Source organism: Lutra lutra, chromosome 17, assembly GCF_902655055.1.
Source record: "Lutra lutra chromosome 17, mLutLut1.2, whole genome shotgun sequence".
Lineage (NCBI taxonomy): Eukaryota > Metazoa > Chordata > Mammalia > Carnivora > Mustelidae > Lutra > Lutra lutra.
In genome coordinates, this window is record NC_062294.1 from 42624781 (window position 1) to 42643789 (window position 19009).

At 49.9% G+C, this 19009-nt stretch overlaps 1 protein-coding gene and 2 long non-coding RNA genes across 7 annotated transcripts in view; 1 reads left to right on the plus strand and 2 right to left on the minus strand.

Annotated features, from left to right (window-relative positions):
- ZNF181 (zinc finger protein 181) overlaps positions 1 to 4841 on the plus strand; it is a 37303-nt gene extending 32462 nt beyond the window's left edge. The window contains exon 5 of one of the 2 annotated variants that reach the window (XM_047709686.1): positions 4517 to 4841. In XM_047709686.1, the coding sequence (XP_047565642.1) occupies positions 4517 to 4635 (119 nt within the window). In that variant the 3' untranslated portion in view covers positions 4636 to 4841. The remainder of the gene's footprint in view (positions 1 to 4516) is intronic. The other variant, XM_047709687.1, reaches the window with a different exon arrangement.
- The window catches only part of LOC125088489 (uncharacterized), a 26366-nt gene extending 20889 nt beyond the window's left edge, over positions 1 to 5477 (minus strand). The window contains exon 1 of one of the 3 annotated variants that reach the window (XR_007123717.1): positions 5076 to 5477. This is a non-coding gene — a long non-coding RNA (uncharacterized LOC125088489). Of the gene's footprint in view, positions 1 to 2673; positions 2799 to 5075 lie in introns of those variants that run through there. The other 2 variants (XR_007123720.1, XR_007123718.1) reach the window with 2 other exon arrangements.
- Positions 5478 to 13629: 8152 nt separating this feature from the next.
- LOC125088493 (uncharacterized) lies at positions 13630 to 18339 on the minus strand. Of its 2 annotated transcripts, none has more exons than XR_007123728.1 (3): positions 18138 to 18339; positions 16914 to 17033; positions 13630 to 13752 (listed from the first exon to the last, which is right to left on the minus strand). It is a non-coding gene; the product is annotated as an uncharacterized LOC125088493 (long non-coding RNA). The 2 variants fall into 2 exon arrangements; XR_007123727.1 differs by lacking the exon at positions 16914 to 17033 and adding an exon at positions 17571 to 17716.
- Positions 18340 to 19009: the final 670 nt, after the last annotated feature.

A 19009-nucleotide genomic window follows, 5' to 3' on the forward strand; every position in this document is an offset into this window, starting at 1 on the left:
GGAGAGAATTAACATAGTGTAACTTGTATGTCAAACGTACAGCAAGATCATGCAACTTCCCAGGGTCAAGAGCCTGGTGAGTGGACAAGCATTTAGAGCTTGTCTCTTAATCAGTATACCATGTCCTAACCCTAATAAAGAACAGTGTGACGGGATGGAAAGAAAGGGCCAACAGGGCTGGACTACTACGTCACCTAACAAGACACCAGGAAGGACACGAAAAGAACCTGCCCATGGAATTTCAGATGCAGTAATCTCCTGGGAATCTGTCAGTTGCCAGGACACCCACCTGCCAGGCTCTCAGCCACCTACCTGTGTAGGCGCTTTTAGAGAGGCCTCTCTTCACTGTCCACCGTTCCTGCCCCTGCTCCACTAGGGAGATCAGCTCTGCTTTGGGAACAGGACGCCCTGTGCATGGAGAGATAAATGGGGCATGGGTACGCAGGGAAGGACAAAAGGAGGTATCGAGCACACAGGAGTATACACCTTTCACACAGCACCATGAAACTCCAGAAAGGAAACGACTCTTTCCAGAAGGTGTTCCCTAAGGAAGCCGGTAGAATTCAACCTCCCCATGGATCAGAACTATCTGGAGAGGTCTGGTTTGAACACAGAACAAATCAAACTAAATCTCTGGGCTTAAGGACAGAACACAGGAAGTCTGAAAAGCCCCCCAGGTGATTCCAGGGCCGGAAGATGGCTAAAAACACTGGACTAAATCACCTGCTGAATGGCATCTACTGCTGTCAGATGTCCCAAGTTGGCCGTGACCTAAATCTGCTACCCACTCTGAAGAACAAGCCTTTACTCCAAGTTGGGAACACAGAGCTGAAGGTGGGGGCCTGCTGCCCGACCTGCTGCTGTAGCATCCCACGGCTACTTCGAGGAAACCAGCCTGATGGCCCAGACCAAGGAGAGAACGCGAACAGACACGCCTGGGTTGGCATCTGCCAGGCCAGGAGCCAGCGTCACCTCAGGGCTTCTCATCAGGCAAAGTCATTACGTCTTTCAGGGGTGAAATCAGCATGAGGAGGTTTTCTGGGACACACTCCAAATGCTTTTGCCAAAGGTGAAGGCTTAAAGACAGGAGGATTCTAGAGAAACCAGTGACTAAGGCACCGGGACCCTCAGAAACTCGGACTGGAAGATCCTGTACTGCAGGCCAGAATGCATCTAGCTGTCCCACAGCAAATGGTCACTGGTGTCTGCCAGATGCCTGGCCCTGAGCTCAGGGAGCAGGGAGTGTCAAAGTTAAATCAGACCTTCCTTCATCTGTCATGGAACTGAGCCCCCTGTCCCCACTGGGACTTGGCTCCTGTTGGTCCCTCCACCTAGAATACTATTCCCCGTGCATCTCCTTTCAACAACTAGTCACAGTGGTCACTACCACCATTTACTGCACTGATGACTGACCTCCTGGGTCATTCAGACGAGGCTGGGAGAGCCCCGTCATGGTGACCATCTGGACGTCTGGGAAAAGGGAGACCTCGGGCCTCCATCGGCTTGTATTCAAACCGATTTCTGGGAAAACTTGCCATTTCAAGTTTTAGTGGGAAAATATTTGGGATTTACTGTTAGTACGTATAATAAATACATGTGTCACACTTGCTATGTTCCCAGTTCTATTCTAAGCACTTCACAGATACTAGGTCACTTGAGCTAAGTCAAAGGTTACTATAAAGAGACAATAAAATTGGGGCACCTGGGTGGCTCAGTGGGTTAAACCTCCACCTTTGGCTCAGGTCATGGTCTCAGGGTCCTGGGATCAAGCAAGCCCCACATCGACCTCTCTGCTCAGCAGGAAGCCTGCTTCCCCCCCCCACGCCTGCCTCTCTGCCTACGTGTGTTTCCTCTTTCTCTCTGTCAAATAAATAAATAAAAATTTTAAACAACAACAGAAACCTTAAACAAACAAACAAAAAGACAATAAAATAAAATAACTGTATTAGAGCCCAGGAAGCTCACGCTGCCTCCTCAAGGCTCCGTGTCCTATAGCTCTTCTTTCTGAAGGGGAAATTGGCCAACAGACACAGGACAGCTAAAGAAGCAGCACCAAGCCCAGACTCTTCCAACAACAATCAGAAGGCAGGAAAGAGGAAGAAAAAAGAGCTTTCTTAGATGCCCATCAATACCATTTGATGACATGTCTGTACACCCTCTAAAATGATCTCCCTCAGCTGCAGAGAAGCAAGGCGCAGGCCTTAGGAAATAAGGGACAATTGTGCAGGTACCAGGGGCCAAAACCATTTAGCTGAGATTGTGCCACTTAGAAAAATACCATGAGCACTGATGTCAAATATCTTCCTGTTCGTCTGATTCACCCACTTCTTGAAGAACCTCCCATTACCCACAGGTCCTGCTAAATGGGCTGTGAGGACATTTGACCCAACCAAACTGAACTAATCACTTTAGCTCTTATGGAGATCTGAAATAAGGACGTCAGAATGAGGCCAGCTTACACTGGACACTTGGGTAAAAATGTTGAGAATTATGTTTCTTATACAGTAATCCCTGTTGCACACACAGGGAGGCCAATAAGAGGTTAGAACAGAATATGCCTAGGCTGTGGGGAGACAGGAAGGTGGTTCCCAGAGACCTTCATCAACCATGCTAAGAGAGAAAGAGTGGAATGAAAACCTGTGGGTACCACTCAGGAGAGCACTGAATCCTTACTCAGTGAGACCAGGAGCCCACAAGTCTCCAACATCACCTCCTGGTATAAGGTCCCCTGGGCCAGGTCCAGATGTCTCCATTCCTCCCCAGTGAAGGTCATGGCCACATCTTGAAAGACACCAAAGCCTGGAACATCAAACAGAGATGGTGGGTGGCCATACATTATTAGATGAGATGCGAGCCTGTTGGTTGCCTCTGGCAGAAGTCCAGAAAGATGAGGCCTGAACCCCCAAGTATCTCCTGAGATCCTAGCTCTGTGCTGAGCTCAGGAGGGAGGCACATGGTGCCTGTGACAGAACAAAAGATGTGGGAGAGCAAAGGCTCCTGTGCAGGAAGCCACTGGAGAAAGACACAAAACCATGATCATCTCATGCAGGCGGTAAGGAGCAGAGAGTAAACCCATGAGGTAAGCGCCATCCCCTCCATTCACAAGTAGCAAATGGAGGCTCAAAGCTAACTGGAATAGAGTTGTATGTCTAATGAGAAGGGGCAAGATTTGCACCCAGTCCCTCGGGTCCAGCCATGGTGGGAGATTTAGATTTAATCTAAGTATGACATAGTCCCAGAGGGAAAAATCTTTCATTCTTCAATCCCTTATTGGGCACTGGTCAGGTCCAGCACTGTTCGAGGCCTGGAGATGGAGCAGAGAACAGCAGCTCACACTCTGGGGCTTGGGAAGGGTCCCCGTCAAGAAATTAAAGAAATGACCAAGATCAAGTCATATGGCCCTAAGACCTCAAAAAACAACAAAAGAGAATGAACTGATTGCAAACATTAGGGGACTTAGGTGGGGTAACCAGGGAAGGCCTCTGTCAGGGGACACTGGAATGAGGCTGGAGTGAAGTTGGGGAGCAGGCCAGGTGAGGAAAGATCAATAACTAACATAAGTCCCAAAGGTGTTCAGAGCTAGGACGAGTGAACGGGAGGACTTGCTAGAGAGTAACTCTAGACCTGTTGTGTTTACAACCGAAGAGACACAGCATTCCTGTACATTGTCACTAATGAATATTGGAGTCACTCTTCAAGACAGGTCTCCCCCACTACCTGAAAGCACAGTGTTCCTAGGAAAACATCCCTAAGCCAAAATGCAGTAAAGTGAAAAGTATCCCCCAACTTTCTCAAGGTCCCCCTTACTGCTAACTTTGCTTTTAGGAAAAACTTATATTAGCACCTGTTCTCACCAACCAAAAGAAACTCCAAGAGGATTTTTGTTTTTGCCTTACTAATGTAGTCTCTCCTAAAAGTCAGTGGCAAAATCCAAACCTTTGAAAAGTGGGGGAACCTGAGTAAGAAAATGTGTTCTATGGGAAAATGGATTCACTGCTGCAAGCTGCAAACCAGCTTCACTTGTAATACAGAGATGGCAACTGCAAACTTCAATCTGGTGACTGTCTTGTGTTCCCACCTGTCCAGGGACCTTCCACATCAATCAGAGAAGCAGCAATTCAAAAAACGCAGCTCCCATCCCTTCTCCCAGCTTCCAGCTGGGTAGAGGTCTGTGGCAAGGAGGCCCAAAGGCCAGACTCTCCCTGGTGTGAGCCTAAGAGCAGAGCAGGACCAGCTTGGTCCCTCTCAGAATCGCACCCAGTGTGATTGATCGCTGAGCAATGAAGGACAAATGTCACACACATACCCTCTCTGGTTCTCTCAACTGAGAGAGAATAATGGTTAATACACACAGTATTCCAATTTTAGACCCGAAGGAATGGAGGCCAATGGCCGGGAAAAGGCAAGTTGAGGTCAGAGGCAGAAATGCAGGCCTCCCCTTCTAACCTCTGGTCAGGGTTCAGAACCCTGGGTTAGGAGTGATTAAATCTACCCCCCCACCACTGTATTCCTCCAGAACCTTCAGATCCAAGAGCACGAAGAAGGAATGGTGAAGATGATGAGGGAAGAGAAAGCAAGCTGAGGACAAAGCAGAAGCTGACACCCTGCAACCTCCCTCCCACTCTGCACTCCTAGGTGGGACATGTGTGACATTCTTCCAGGAATCTCCCAACCTTCTATAAATACCTTGCTAGAGAGGAAAAACCACCTTAACCAGACAATGGGAAGGCCTCAAGGCCTCAGGTATATTGTTAAGTCCTTTTAGCATATGAAAGTTTTATTGAAACCTCCTTTTTTCCTTACCTCCCACAACCCCATCAAATAAAACCTGTCTCCGCTCACAACCCCAGGGCAACAGCTCTTTCTGCCCACAGGTCCTGTCTCTGTGCTTTAATAAAACCCCATTTTGCACCAAAGATGTCTCAAGAATTCTTTCTTCGTGGTTGGCTCTGGACCCCACCCCCACTGAACCTAATTTATATTCTAAAACTTCATCAGAGAGTCCCAGGGTCAGTATCACTGCTGGCTGAACGGCGAGGATCCCAGCGCGTGAGCCTGCGCGACCCTCCACTCACCAGCGTCAGCGCCGGCGCCGCCACGACGCCCACGGGCGGAGCGAGACCGCGAGAAGCAGGGACTAAAGCGCGTCCAGCGGCCTCAGCCGACCCCTCACCCCAGCCCTGGGCCGGGTGACCAGGGACCTCAGTCTCCGCTGTGTAAAGGCTCAACAAGGTCCCCAGCGGGTGCCTCGGAAACGAAGGGCTAGTGTCGAGGCGCCGGACAGGCGAGGGGGACAGCTCCGTTACAGGTGCTTTCGGGCTCATACAAAACCGTGGATTTAGGTCCTACCCTCCTCACTGTCCTCTGCTCATTCTGGAAGTCTCTTCTGAGAGCGCCCTCTCCTCAGCGCTGGAAGCAGAAGCGCAATTTGACACAGCCCCATTACAACCAAAAGTCGCCGCAAGGAAGACGCTAGAAGGCCGATCCACCGTGCGGCGGAAATACCCCTCTCCGCTCTCTGTCATTGGCTGAGCGTCCACCGAGGTCGGATGCTTTCTGGGTAATGTAGTTTCTGACTGCAACTAGGCAGCACGCGCGTTCTGTTCTCTGAGACACCTGGTGTTGAAGCTCCAAAGACAGGGGTGTGGCTCTTAAGAGTTCCAAGGAGAAGCTCACAGATTTCAGTGGTCTTTCAATCACCTCCTTCACCTCAAACAGGTGACGCATACCTTGACCTTCCTCCCTGTGTAGGGGAGTGGGATAACTCACTTCTTTCCGAGTCAGTATTCACAATGAAAAATGAAGATAATTCTTGAATGTAGTGATTTTTAAAGTTCCCTATTCAGCAGATTCCAATCTGCAGACCAGTACAGCATTGCCTGGGAATTTGTCACATGTACAGGCCTCACTTCACTCCTACTGAATCAGGAACTCTGGGCTAGGGCCCCACGTCTTTGCTTTAATAAGCGCTCCAGAGGATTTTAATGCTCCAAAACAGGTGAGTCCCAGCCTCTTTAAAATCCAGTGAATAGATGAGTTAAAACCACCTCTTTTGTGGGAGATGACTAAAAAGAGCTTAGTAGCAGACCTGGAACATAATGGTAAGTACAGAAGAGCTATGGCCGTCATTATGATTATGATTATTATTTTATGTTAGTATCATTGGCAATGTCATCCAAGGATCTGGCATCCACTCCTCTGATACAGGAAGTCTGATACTTCTTTGCAGAGACATTGGGGACATCTGTCAAAATATATAATGCTTTGACTCAACAAGGAGCCTCCTTAATAGTATTTAAAATTTTTACATAATACACTCAAATCAGGCAGAAGTGTTATTCAAGACTGCTTTGACTTCCTTTATGACAGGGACTCTTCTATGATATGGACACTGAAACCAAAGCAAATGGGAAGAAAGATTGGTGCAGTATAGAAATGTTTTCAGAGAAATGAGAAACCAAAAAAGTTACACAAAAATTATAATGTAGTTCCACAAAGTTATATCAAGTGTGCCTGCCTCTCCTGCTTCCCCTTCCACCTCTTCCATGTCTGCCACCCCTGGTCCAGCAAGACCTTCCCCCTCCTCTTCCTTCTCCTCTCCTCATCCCACTCAATATGAAGATGATGAAGTTGAAGACCTTTATGCTGATCCAATTCCACTTAGTGAATAGTTAAGAGTTAAGAATGGTCATACTTTATAGGTAATAAATTCATCTGTTGTGTATGCCTGTGAAAATCTAATAACTCCATGGCCAGAATGGTATGAAACTTTTTCATGTCATCATCACTGTCATCTAAGTACTCATATAGAACTTTAGGATCACCTGAGAATTTGTTAAAAATGCAAGTTCTCGGTCCCATCTGATGAGAGAGCAGAAGTCCAGCTGAAGACAAAGCACAAGCCGACATCCTGCAGAAGCCTCCCTCGTCAGTTTGACCATACTGTCTTGGTTTTAGCCCTGAAAGTCCCGTGTACTAGAAACACCCGGAGTCCCACTGTTCAGTGATAGGTACGGAAGTCTGAAGCAAACCCATACACTAACCAAAAATATATGGGCTGAAAGAAGAACGTGGTTTTTTTTTTTGTTTGTTTGTTTTTTAAAGATTTTATTTATTTATTTGACAGAGAGAGATCACAAGCAGGCAGAGAGGCAGGTAGAGAGAGAGGAGGAAGCAGGCTCCCTGCTGAGCAGAGAGCCCGATGTGGGGCTCGATCCCAGGACCCTGAGATCATGACCTGAGCCGAAGGCAGCGGCTTAACCCACTGAGCCACCCAGGCGCCCCAAGAAGAACGTTTTAATGCCAGGATGCTAGCTATGGTATAGATTATTGGCTATGTGTCGATGTTGTAGCTGGCCCAGTTCACAACTGAGTGATATTATAATGAGGCATCATGTATAAATGATACCTTACTTAACCTGATTCCGCCTAATGTATATAGTTAAAGAAGCCACAGAAAGTGAAGCAGTTTCCTTATCTATGTTGATCCCACCCCGTATCAGACATTTTTCTGTCTCAATTCTTTCCTCTTCTTGCATGTCTGTCCCTGTATTTGTTTTCTATCAGTGCTCTAAAAAAAAAAAAATCACTGGTTGAAAACAATATCACTGGTTGAAAACCATAACTGATTTATCATCTTGAAGTCCCTGAGCCCTTGTGATAAGGGGAAAACTGTACTCTAAAATGGCAGACCAAACCAGCAAGGGAATTCCCGTCCCCTTCTCAAAGCCCTTCCAGGTTCTTCTTCCCTATCTCGTTTCCCCACACGCGCCAAAAGTACCAAGTATACGGAAGTAGAAGGGTATAAGTTACCCTCCCTGATTGTGCTCAGGGCTCGGACCTTCGGAGATCACTCTCCTCTGATCCCGCTGGTGTTAAATAAACCTCCAATCCTCTAAAGTCTCCGAGTGCTGCCAGGTTCTGTTAACACTTGAACTTCAGATCAGAAGTTCGAGGGCTCTGCTGGGTGTTCTGAATAAAAAAATCCGCAGGGACAAACTCAAGGTATAGGCCCGGGTTACAGTTTTCATCTGGGGCCCTGGGCCCTCTTTCATAAACAGTTTGTTTTTGGTTTTGTGTTTTTTCAGAATTCATTTCCTGCTTACAATTTCCATGTGTCCTCCTTGACTTTTGACCCAGTGACAGTGGGTTGAGTGCTTCCCCTTCCTTTTTACAAACCAGCCAAAGAAACTAATCTGCATCTAAGGGCTCCTGAGATTAGACTAGATTCACCCAGATAGTCCAGGATTATCCTATTTGAAGATCAACTGGTTAGTAACTTTGCTTACATACACAAAGTGTCCTAAACCACATATTCATGGGAGTCACACCCAGTAATGGGTTCCAAATTTCAGTCCACCATGTTCTCTTTTACCAGTCAGTTTATTTATATCCAAGTATCTATGCCTATGTATGGGTTCTGGAGCAGATTTTTCTTCTTTTTTTTTCTTTTTAAATATTTTTATTTATTTATTTGATAGAGAGATCACAAGTAGGCATAGAGGCAGGCAGAGAGAGAGGGGGAAGAAGACTCCCTGCTGAGCAGAGAGCCCGATGTGGGGCTCGATCCCAGGACCCTGAGATCATGACCTGAGCCGAAGGCAGAGGCTTAACCCACTGAGCCACCCAGGAACCCCCTTTTTGTTTTTATCTTATTTTGGTTTTCCTTCCCTTCCCTCTATGTTCATGTGTTTATTTCTTTAATTTCCCATAGGGGTGAAATCATATAGTACTTGTCTTTCTCTGACTTATTTCCCTTAGCATAATACCCTCTAGGTCCATCCACGTCATTGCAAATAGCAAGATTTCATTCTTTTTGATGGCTGGATATTATTCCATTGTGTATACATACCACCTCTTCTTTATCCATTCCTCTGTTGATGGACATCTGTATGTCCATAGTATGGACATAGTATCCATAGTAGGGCTACTGTGGGCATTGCTGCTATAAACATTGGGTTGCATGTGCCCCTTCAGATCACTATGTTTACATCCTTTGGATAAATACCTTGTAGTGCAACTGCTGGGTCGAACATACTTCTTTTTCAAGTGAAAATCTGGAATGTTCATGAGTTAGGCATTTATTGGGTCAAAAACAATGTCTCGACAAATTTCCAAAGTTGAGCATCATACATAGCCTTTTCTCTAAACACGACAGGATTAAAGCAGAAACCAATAACTAAAATATCTAGAAAATCTGCAAATATTTAGAAATAAAGGAAAACATATGTTCACATAACCAATGGGTCAAAGAAGGAACAATAAAAGTTAGAAATAATTTAAACTGAATGATAAACAGAGCAAATAAAAATTTTTAAAAGATTTTACTCATTTACTTGACTGAGAGAGAGAGCACAAGCAGGGGGAGCGGCAGGCAGAGGGAGAAGCACGCTCCTCACTGAGTAGGGAGTCCAAATCTGACTCTGGTCTTGATCCCAGGACCCCAGGATCATGACCTGAGCTGAAGGCAGATGCTTAACAGACTGAGCCACCCAGTGGTTATAAATAAAAATTTATAGAATGTGGCTAAAGCAGTGCGTAAAAGAATGTTGCATCTTTAAGTGTTTATATTAAAAAATAAGAAAGATCTAAAAACAGGAATTTAAGTTTCCATCCTAAAAACAGAGAAGTGAAAGCACATTAATTACAAAATAGAAATAGATAACAAATACAGGTATGGAAATGAAAATAGCACAGAAAATTAACAAAGCAAAAGTTAGATTTGTAGAAGACTGATACAATTGATAAGTGTCTACTAAGACTAATCACAAAATAAAAAGTGAAATTTCAAATTATCAATATCCGGGAAAAGGGGGGACACTGCTACAGATTAGAAGACATTCAAAGGATAAGGTGATCATAAACACCTTTTTAGGAAGAAAATTGCAGGTTCAAAGATTTCTCCTGGTGAATTTCATCACACATAGCAGATATTTCACCAGTGTTATACAAAGTCTCAGAAAATAGAGGCACATTCTCCGAATCCATTCTATGACGTTAACACGACCTTCTTACCAAAATATAATAATAAATGTACGGATTACTATACCTCACAAACACAGATATGGCAATCTTGAACATACTAGAAAATCAATCCTAACCAAATTTAAAAAGATCCTCTAGAATGACCAAGTGGAATTTGCAGCAGAAACTACAAGGTTGGTTTCCTATGTAAAAGCAGTCAGTGCAATTTACCATAGTAAGAGACTGAAGGAGAAAAGCCATCTGCATTCTCAAAGCTGTAGGGGAAGTAATTGATGAAGTTGACCATAGCTTTCCAAAAGGTCTCTGGTAAAGTAGGAATTGGAGGGAATTTCCTTCTCCCAAAGGCAAAGCAGGGTTAAATGACCAGGAGAGGTTGTGCCTTGGGACCTGAGGCCGTGAGAGCTGAGCAGATTCTGCCCCCAGCGGCCGCGCCTCTCGTGTCCTTGCGTCTGGGAGAAGAGTTCCCACGACCAGCTGTGTGGCTGGCCACAGGTTACAACACATGCATCACGGGATGATGTGGGGTGACTACTGCCTTTGTCCTCCACCTTCTGAGCAGCCTGGAGCCCAGGGTGGCCTGTGTGGGCCTTAGGAGAGCAACCAACTCAGACCTAGTGGGCGGCGGGGGATCCTCACAGGGAGCCGGGGAGCTGGGCATCGGGACTGGAGAAATGGTCATCCATGATGCCTGCATGATGAGGGGGCTCCAGTCGGGGGGTGCATGCATGAGCTCTGGAATCAGACATACCAGCTTTAGCCCCCGCCTTCACTCCCACGTGGGACCTCCTGGAGACCCCGAGGGTTCGTGCTGTTTGTCACTTGTCAAATGTGTAAAAGGAAGTGAAGAGAACCAGCTGCCTGGAGGGATGTGGTGGGTACAGCACCCGGGCAGGCTAGGGCACCCCAATGGCCCCCACGGCAGAAAACAGTGGAGCCCAGGTGGCGAAGCCTGGGACTCACACTTTTCCAGGACTGCAACAAGGCTGTCCTTCTCTTGCTCCAGGACTAGAACAGACCACAGACAGCTCCCTTGTAAGCAGATGTTCCAGAAACCAGACCCACCATCACGGAGGAAAGGCAGGATGTGAGGGGAAATGGGTGTTGCCCGTGGTGGCCGCCTGAAGGGAAGAGGCCAGGAAAAATCACTCCCTGTGTTGCTGGGTCACTCCTTGTACCCCTTGGCTCACATCCAGTGAAGCCATCCCCAGATTCTGGGTGCACCTGTCCCCATCAGAAAGAGCCCAACCTCAACTGGTCTGGTGGCGTTTCTCGCCCACTGACCTGGAGTGAGCCAGGCCCCCAGACCATCCAGATGTGGGGTGCTCCGGGGCCTCGCTCTGAGCAGGCTCTGCTTCCTCTGATCCTGGGAGCAATGGCTAGTGGACCTAAGAGGCACAGAGTGCGTCACCTACAGCCCCAGGCCAGGTGCAGAGGAGACCGCAGACCCAGAGCCCCAGCGGTCCCCCAGCTGCTGGCAACAAGCATCAGCAGTCCTGAGTGTGGCCACATGTGGGGGGGGGGGGGTGGAGGGTGGGGGCGGGGTGGGGAGGAGGAGGAAGGCCAGTCCCCAAGCCCTACAACCAGGGGCAGAAATCCCAAAGGGACTGGAGAAGGGCCAAGAGCCCCACGCTTTGCCCTCTGGTGCCCTTGCTTCCGCCTCTTTACTGGACAGTCCTTTCCTGTCACACATTCCAGTGATGAGTCACAAGCATCAGGCTCCACAGCGCAGTTTTCCGTGGAGGAGTAGGCAGTCGGGCACATCCAAACAACATACCGAGTTCCTGGGGTCAGAGGGCAAACACAGCTCTTCATGGGCAGTCTAAAGCAAGCTTCCCTTCCTGACCCAGCTCCTTTTCCCAAGCCGGGGTCATCCACCCGTTCATACAGATTCCTGTCCCTCCTCCACTTCCACCAGTGCCTCAGTTTTCACTGGCCCAACCATCCCTGCCTTCCCCATCTCTTCCCTCGGGGCAGTCAGCACCTCCGTACAGGTGACCTCCCCACGGGTTCTGGAACTTGGTGTCACCACATGGGCTCAGCTCCCCATTCCCAGGCTTTTGACTTCTGCTTTCCCTAAGGATCCACTGTTGTTACCTCCTCATTAACCGGGACCCGCCAGGGCGGAACCTGTCCAGTCTCCACCAGTCCACCTGCCGTATAATCAGGAGCCCGACCCCAACTCTCAACCTCTGCCTGAGCCCGGGAGCCACACTTCCGTCCATGATGGTCCCTGATGGGCAGGAGCAGAGTCACCCTCCCCAGTGCCCCCGACTTGACTAGCCAGTCCATCCCTGCTGTTGCAGTAGCCTGCTTTCCAGCGGCAGAACAGCAGCCAACTGGGCATCCAGGCCTGCCTTTGACTCTGATGAAATTGATATGGCTACCAGGCCCCTCCTGACGCTCCTCCTGACAGCCCCCCGCACCCGGCTGCTTTGCTACCTCTCACCCTTTGGGAAACCTGGCCTCGCAGCACAAGCGGCAGTCTGAACCTCTGCGGAAACCCAGGCACCCAGTGGGAGCAGAGCTCGGTCAGTTTCGGCACATGGGACGCTGCCACGTCCCACCTTTGGCATCTCGCCAGCCGGCTTCATCTGCTGAAGTGGGGCCATCATCGGGATGCCCGGCACTCAGCAAGGCTCAGCTTTGCTAACATGACTCCGGACCATTTCCTTTCAAGGCATCTGCGGGTCCTTTGGCTAAAGACTGTTCTAGGGCCAGGGTGTCCCCCCAGGCCCCAGCTCCAGGACTGAAGCACTCTGACTTAGTGCAGGGCCGAGGGGGACGCTCCGGACCTAAGCTCATGCCGGGCGGGGGAGGCTGAGACCTGAACCCGAGTCCTGCCAGCCTGCAGAGCCTCCATTCCACCTGGAGACAGAGAACCTCCCCTGGGAGACACAGTCCTTCCTGCCCAAAGTCACACCAGTCGGAATCCCCAGGCCAAGCACACTGGTCCGGCAGCAGAGAAACCATCGCTGACAACAGACACGACAGGACCACCGGGCCAGGGCACCTCTGTTGCCGTCAGAGGGGCTGGCACCATGGGTGTGGCTGGAGAAAAGGACTGTCCCTGAACACATTCTGGGCACCTGGCGTCCGTGCAGACAGGGGACGGGAAGCGCCGTGGGAGCGACAGCACGGGAGCTGTGTTTGGGCGCACTTCCCATTCCGCCAGCATTCGCAGCAGCTGGGGAGGCTCATGGCCAGAGCACGTGGCTGCAGTCAGATGGGACAACGTCACTTTTAGGAAGACACCTGGGGCCTGGCCTTCATTCAGTCCACTGGGCCTTCCCGGCCGGGATGTCCCCCTTGACTTGTAGGAGCCCGCACGACTGAGAAAATACTGAGCTTCGGGGCCTCGTTCGCCTCCCCGTCGACCAGATCACAGGTGCCTCTTCAGCGGGTCCAGCAACGGAGAGCCTCGCCTTGGGCAGCCTTGTCATCTGTCCGGGGACTCCTTGTGGACACGAGGGTGGGACCACCAACCCGCGGGTCATCTTCTCCTGCAAGAACCAGGATCTCGGCAACTAGGAAGCAAAAGCCTCTCTGCACATGGCGGCAGCCACGGGCCCTCACTCCGGGTTTGCTCTCCCGGACACAGGCTCAGGTGCATCTAGTACCATCAAACAAACTTAAGCTGTTTTTCCGTTTTCCTAGAGCAAGCCGGAGGCCCAACAGCTCGGGGTGTTTGTGCATGTTTCCGTGCCTGTGGGTCCGATGGCACTGGTCGGAGGTCACACTGGCTTGGTGCACTGTGGAGAGAAGGGTGCACTGTGGAGAGAAGGGAGAGATCCGTAAATACCAAGCGTGCAACAGGTCTGCTTTCCACTCTTGGCCTGGAAGACTCGAGCTCTAGGCCGGTTTTCCTCTAGTCTTAGAACTGGCAGGACACCCACTGCTGCCTGCAGCTGCCCCGGGCCTCCCCACTGTTGGCTTCTGTGGGCCCTGACCTTCCGTTCCCAGACAGAACATACACGGACATACGTTGTTCTTGTTAATTGGGGGCTCTGCTCATGTGTTTGGCTTCTTCAGCTCGATGAGGGAAGCAGAATTGACCTGTACAAGCGGCAGTGTGTTGAGCCCAACGTCACTGTGCAAAGCTTCGGTGGCCCAGGAAGTAGGCTGGGGAGGCAGTGCCGCTAAGGCAGCAGGAGCTGAACTCCTGCAGTCTGCTGTGTCGGGGCAGCAGCCCGGGGAGGAAGCGAGGTGCGGGGGCGGACACAGGGCATGGCTCTCCCTCGCCTCTTCCTTCTGCGTTTCTCCCGGCTGCCCGGCTTCCGTGGAGGACACACCAACCTTGCCGTGTACAGCCAACCGCGCTGTACCACTGTAGTCTGTGGAAAGTAGCTCCGTGTCCTCGTTCACTGGGACTACGCCAAGCATCCACACACATTCACACGCCACCCAGGGAGGACTGGCTGGTGGGGAAAAGGAAAACTCAAGTCTGTTTTATAATTTTTGAAAAATTTCAGTCAAGGATCAATATATAGATATTGTTCTCGTGCTGCCTTAAAGCATCTGACTGAGCATTTTCCTCTGAAAGGGGAGTCAATTTTGTCAATGCTTTTCCCGCAACCAAGAGAGGATCATATGGCTTTCCCCCTTAGTCTCTTAATATGGTAAGATTAAGTACATTAATGCAGTCAACAGCTGGGTAGGTTCTATTTTGAAAGCAAGTCTTCCTCCTGTCGAACCCTCTGATATGTCAAATGCAAGAGTTAGAACGTCACTCAAGCTTGGCTGGCCTTGGAGTCAGGCCGTGTCTCCACTAGACTTTACTGCTGAAAATAGAATCTTTTCTAACTCATTTTGCAGTCCATAAAACCACCTGAAGCTGGGGACAGCAAAAGGCCGGCCTTTCCCTCAGCTTCTTACCTGTTCTTTCATCGAACATTTATTTGGGGCTGACCCTATGCTTGACACTGTGGCACCACCCTCGTGACGCAGAGTTTAAAGGAGTCTTCTTGCTGCCCATGAATTTACGATATCGAGAGAGTCTGACGAAATAAACCAAATATTACGAGGAGGGGAGACTGGTGGGGATTTCGAAGCTGGTAGGAAGGACATAAAACCAAGGGTGGGAGGGATGGAACTTTACATTCGAGAAGAATCAAGTGGGCTGGTAGAGAAGGACTACTTTCAGGTCAGGGAAATACCACGTGAAAAGGCAGGGAAGGAAGAGCAGTCACGACCCACTGTCCACCACGAAGAATATTCTCTCTGACCACAATAGGAGTAAAGTAGCATCAATAATAAGATGAGTAGAGCATCCTCAAATACCCAGACATAAAGCAAAACATGCTCTTTCAGAACCAATGAGTCAAAGGCAAATAAGAAAAAAAATGGGACAATAAAGTAAATGATAATTAAAACAAGAAAGTAAAAATGTGTGATATACAGCTAAGGCAAAGTGTGTCAGGAAACTTTGTAGTTTCATGTGTCTAGATGAAAAAATAAGAAAGAATTAAAAATAATGATTCAAGTTTCCATCCTTAGACAAGAGCCATTGGTTTAAATAAGATCCAAAATAAGAAACTGAAATTACACAGCACTGAAAACTAAGCTGAGAGAGGAATTTTTTTTTAAAGATTTTATTTATTTATTTATTTGACAGACAGAGATCACAAGTAGGCAGAGAGGCAGGCAGAGAGAGAGGGAAGCAGGCTCCCTGCTGAGCAGAGAGCCCCATTCGGGGCTCGATCCCAGGACCCTGGGATCATCACCTGAGGCAGAGGCTTTAACTCACTGAGTCACCCAGGCACCCAAGAGAGGAATTTTTAAAAGATTGATAAAACTCACAAACCCCTACTGTGACTGAAGGAGAAATAAAAAGAGAATTCAAATTTTATGAACATCAGAGGAGTTATGACAACCCAACTGGAAGACAGGAAAATGGTAACAAGGGACCACAAACCCCTCTCAAGGATGACATTTCTGCCTCCAAATGTTTTGTGTTTTTCCCTGATGAACTCTAGAAAACCTCTAATGACATTATTAACAGTGCTACACAAATTCTTTCAGAAAATAGACAAGGTCGCAACTCTTGCTAACCCACTCTAGGAACCCAGGGTTAGTTACCCTCAGCCCCAAACTCACCAGAAACAAAAGGACAGGAGAATGCCTCTGATGGCCCTAGAAATCTTTGATAACCTTCTCAGAAGTCAAATCCTCCCAAATATACAAGCATGATCTAGCATGATTAAGTGGGCTTTTTCTCAAGAATGTAAGGTTGCTCTGAGCGATTAATAATGCATTAATGTATGGTCACCAGATTAAGAGACCAAGGGGGGGGAAGTCATAGGATCCTCTCAATGGTTGTGGGAAAAGCAATTGACAAAATTGACTCGCCTTTCAGAGTAAAGGACTCAGCAAGGTAGGATTGGGAGAGTTTCAGTTGTGTGATAAAGCCCATCTACCAAAAAACTCCAATTAACGGCACAATGAATGTGTTTACCTCTGATCAGAAACTGGGAAAGGATGACCTTTGTCTCCACTTGTCTCCGCTCAATATTTTCCTGGATTTTGGAGCTTATGTCAAAGGTAAGGGAACTACTCATAGACGTACACGTTTAAAAAGAAGCAAAAGTGCCTTTCTCATATAGAACGTGATTGTGCATGTAGAAAACCCAATCTACACGTTTACAAAGAAACTACAGGAAGGAAGAAATGAAGTGAGCCAGTTTCCCGTGTCACGGTCGACATACAAAAGGCAACTGCTTTGTCTGTGTGCTACCAAACACCAGCACGCGTGTAATGTATACATACAATATATGTACAGATCCATATATCCTACTTGTGCACGGGAAAAGGTCACACTGCTCCGTTGTCCATTTCAGTCAGGATCCTGAACGATGGGCCATGGAATTATTTATTATAAGGGATGTGGGTGCCCTTGGGTAAAGATCTTAAGCCAGGCTAGATCCTGCATCCACCTGGTGTGTGTCTCCTGACCTTGGACCTGGGAGATCATTCACAGACAGCTGTGTAGTCGGCTGCCAAGTCTTCCCAAGACAAGAAATGCCTGACAGTGCTATGCTGACCGCTGTTACTCTCTGCAGAGGGAAAAGAATGAGAAATTCAAGGCATGGTTCTTCACTCTCTCATCTTACAAAAACAGGCTATGGGTTGAATCTGACCCAGAGGCCTCAGTGTTGGCCGCTAGTGCAATATATTGCCTAGAGAAATTTAGAAAGACCTCATATATGGAGATGCATACCGTGTTTGTGGCCTAGAGAAGTTAATACTGGTCAATTGTCCATTTGACTAGGACTCTGAAACCTCATCTATGGGGTTATTCTGTGAAATGTTGATGTCCTTGGGGCATAAGAGTTTTCAGGAGAGGGGATCCTGTGCCCGCCTGATGGGCCTCCCCCATCCCGGCCCTGGGGGAAGACAGCTCCCAGCCAGCCCTGTGGTTTGCGGCAAGACGCAATCACAAGAGAGCTCTGCCATGGAGATGTGTTGACAGCTGTGGTCCCTGCCCACATCCTCACATAGCCTGAGGCCCCGTTGGTCAAGGGCCACTTAGGAGTTGTGCCCCTAGCTAAGTACCTTAAGGTCTTAAAAAAAAAAAAAAAAAAAAGGACCACCTGGTGTGTAAGTGATGGGGAGTCACCAGGGTCTGGTGGGTGGGCTGATCTGTAGAATCAGACAGCTTGGGTCAAGCCCTGGCAGGGCCACTACTGCCTCTGTGAGCTGAGGAAAGTTCTAGGCCTCCCATATGGTTTGGCCAAACCTGTAAAGCTAAGAGAAGAGGCTCTGGCCTCCAGGAAAGGGTGATGTGGGGCGCAGCCTCGGGGCGCGTCAGAGCCCCGGGGCGCTGCCTGGGAAGCCAGCCCAGGGGCGCCGCTCCTACTGCAGGCTCGGGCCTTCCCAGGGTGGCCGCCAATGGGGAGGCCCCAGAGAGGCTCTCAGACGTCGGTGCCCCAGGCCCTGTGCTCCCCGCGGGCGGCGGCGGCGGGGGCCTGGCATAACCGCTGTCTTCCGTGGCGGTTGGAAGGACGCGGCTGGCGGCCCTCGCGCCCGCGCCCGATGCTGCTCTGTCCGGGGTCCCTCACCGCCCCGCCCCCAGCACCCGCCAAGCACCCCGGGCACTGCCCCTGCCTCCGCCTCCCTGGAGCCCTGGGTCCCCCAGTCCCCGGGACTGCGTCCCCCACCTTGCCCGGCGTCAGGCTGTATCCGGCACTGCCGCTGAGTCAGCTCCTAGCTCAGACGGTCGCGGCCCGGTACTCCAGGCGACCGGTACTGCCCTCCGGGACCCGAGGGAGAGAACGGAAAACCCAGGGCCCAGACGCCAGGCGGCTGTCCGGAGCCAGACGCCCAGGAGGCCGGCCCGCTTCCCGGGAGCCATCCCCGCTATCCCGGACAGTCCCCACGGAGCGCGCGCTTCACAGGGTGCCACCAACTGCAGCCCAGTGCGCGAGGCTCCAGACGCGCGAGTCCCGCGGACCGGGACCGTTGTCCTCGCCCGTTGCCCTCCGCTGCCTTTCCCTCCAGCCAGCCCTTTGCGCGCGGGTTCTCTGTTCCCCTGGCCGGTGGCCCTTCAGAGCCTTGGGGAAGGGTGCGCGGGCCACCGAGGGCTCTGGCGCTAGGACACCTCGCTGACTTTTCTACTGAGTCCAGGGATTCCTCGCACACAGTCGGCTCCTCCCCAAAGCTTCTGCAGCCAGCACCCCCCCCACACACCCCCACCCCCCCGCCCCCGCCTCGGGTGCCCTCCAGTGTTCCCCCCATCGGGCCTGGGTCACCCCTGTCCTGCCCCTCACTTGGCATGCTTGCAGGCTCCTGGGTCTGCACCCCTCGTCCCCTGTTGCCTGGCACAGCTGGGAAAGGTCTCATCTCTGATCCTTTGTCAGGACAGGCTGGGACCACCCCCTGGTCAATCTGAAAGGGCGGTGGGAGCCCACAGTGAGAAGCTAAGGGTGGCGGCCACTCTGGGACTTTGTACCTGAATCCAAGAATCAGCCCAGCTTAAATGTTTGGTGGTCTCAGGAGGACAGGGGAGGGGATGGCGTTAGGCCTAAGTTCA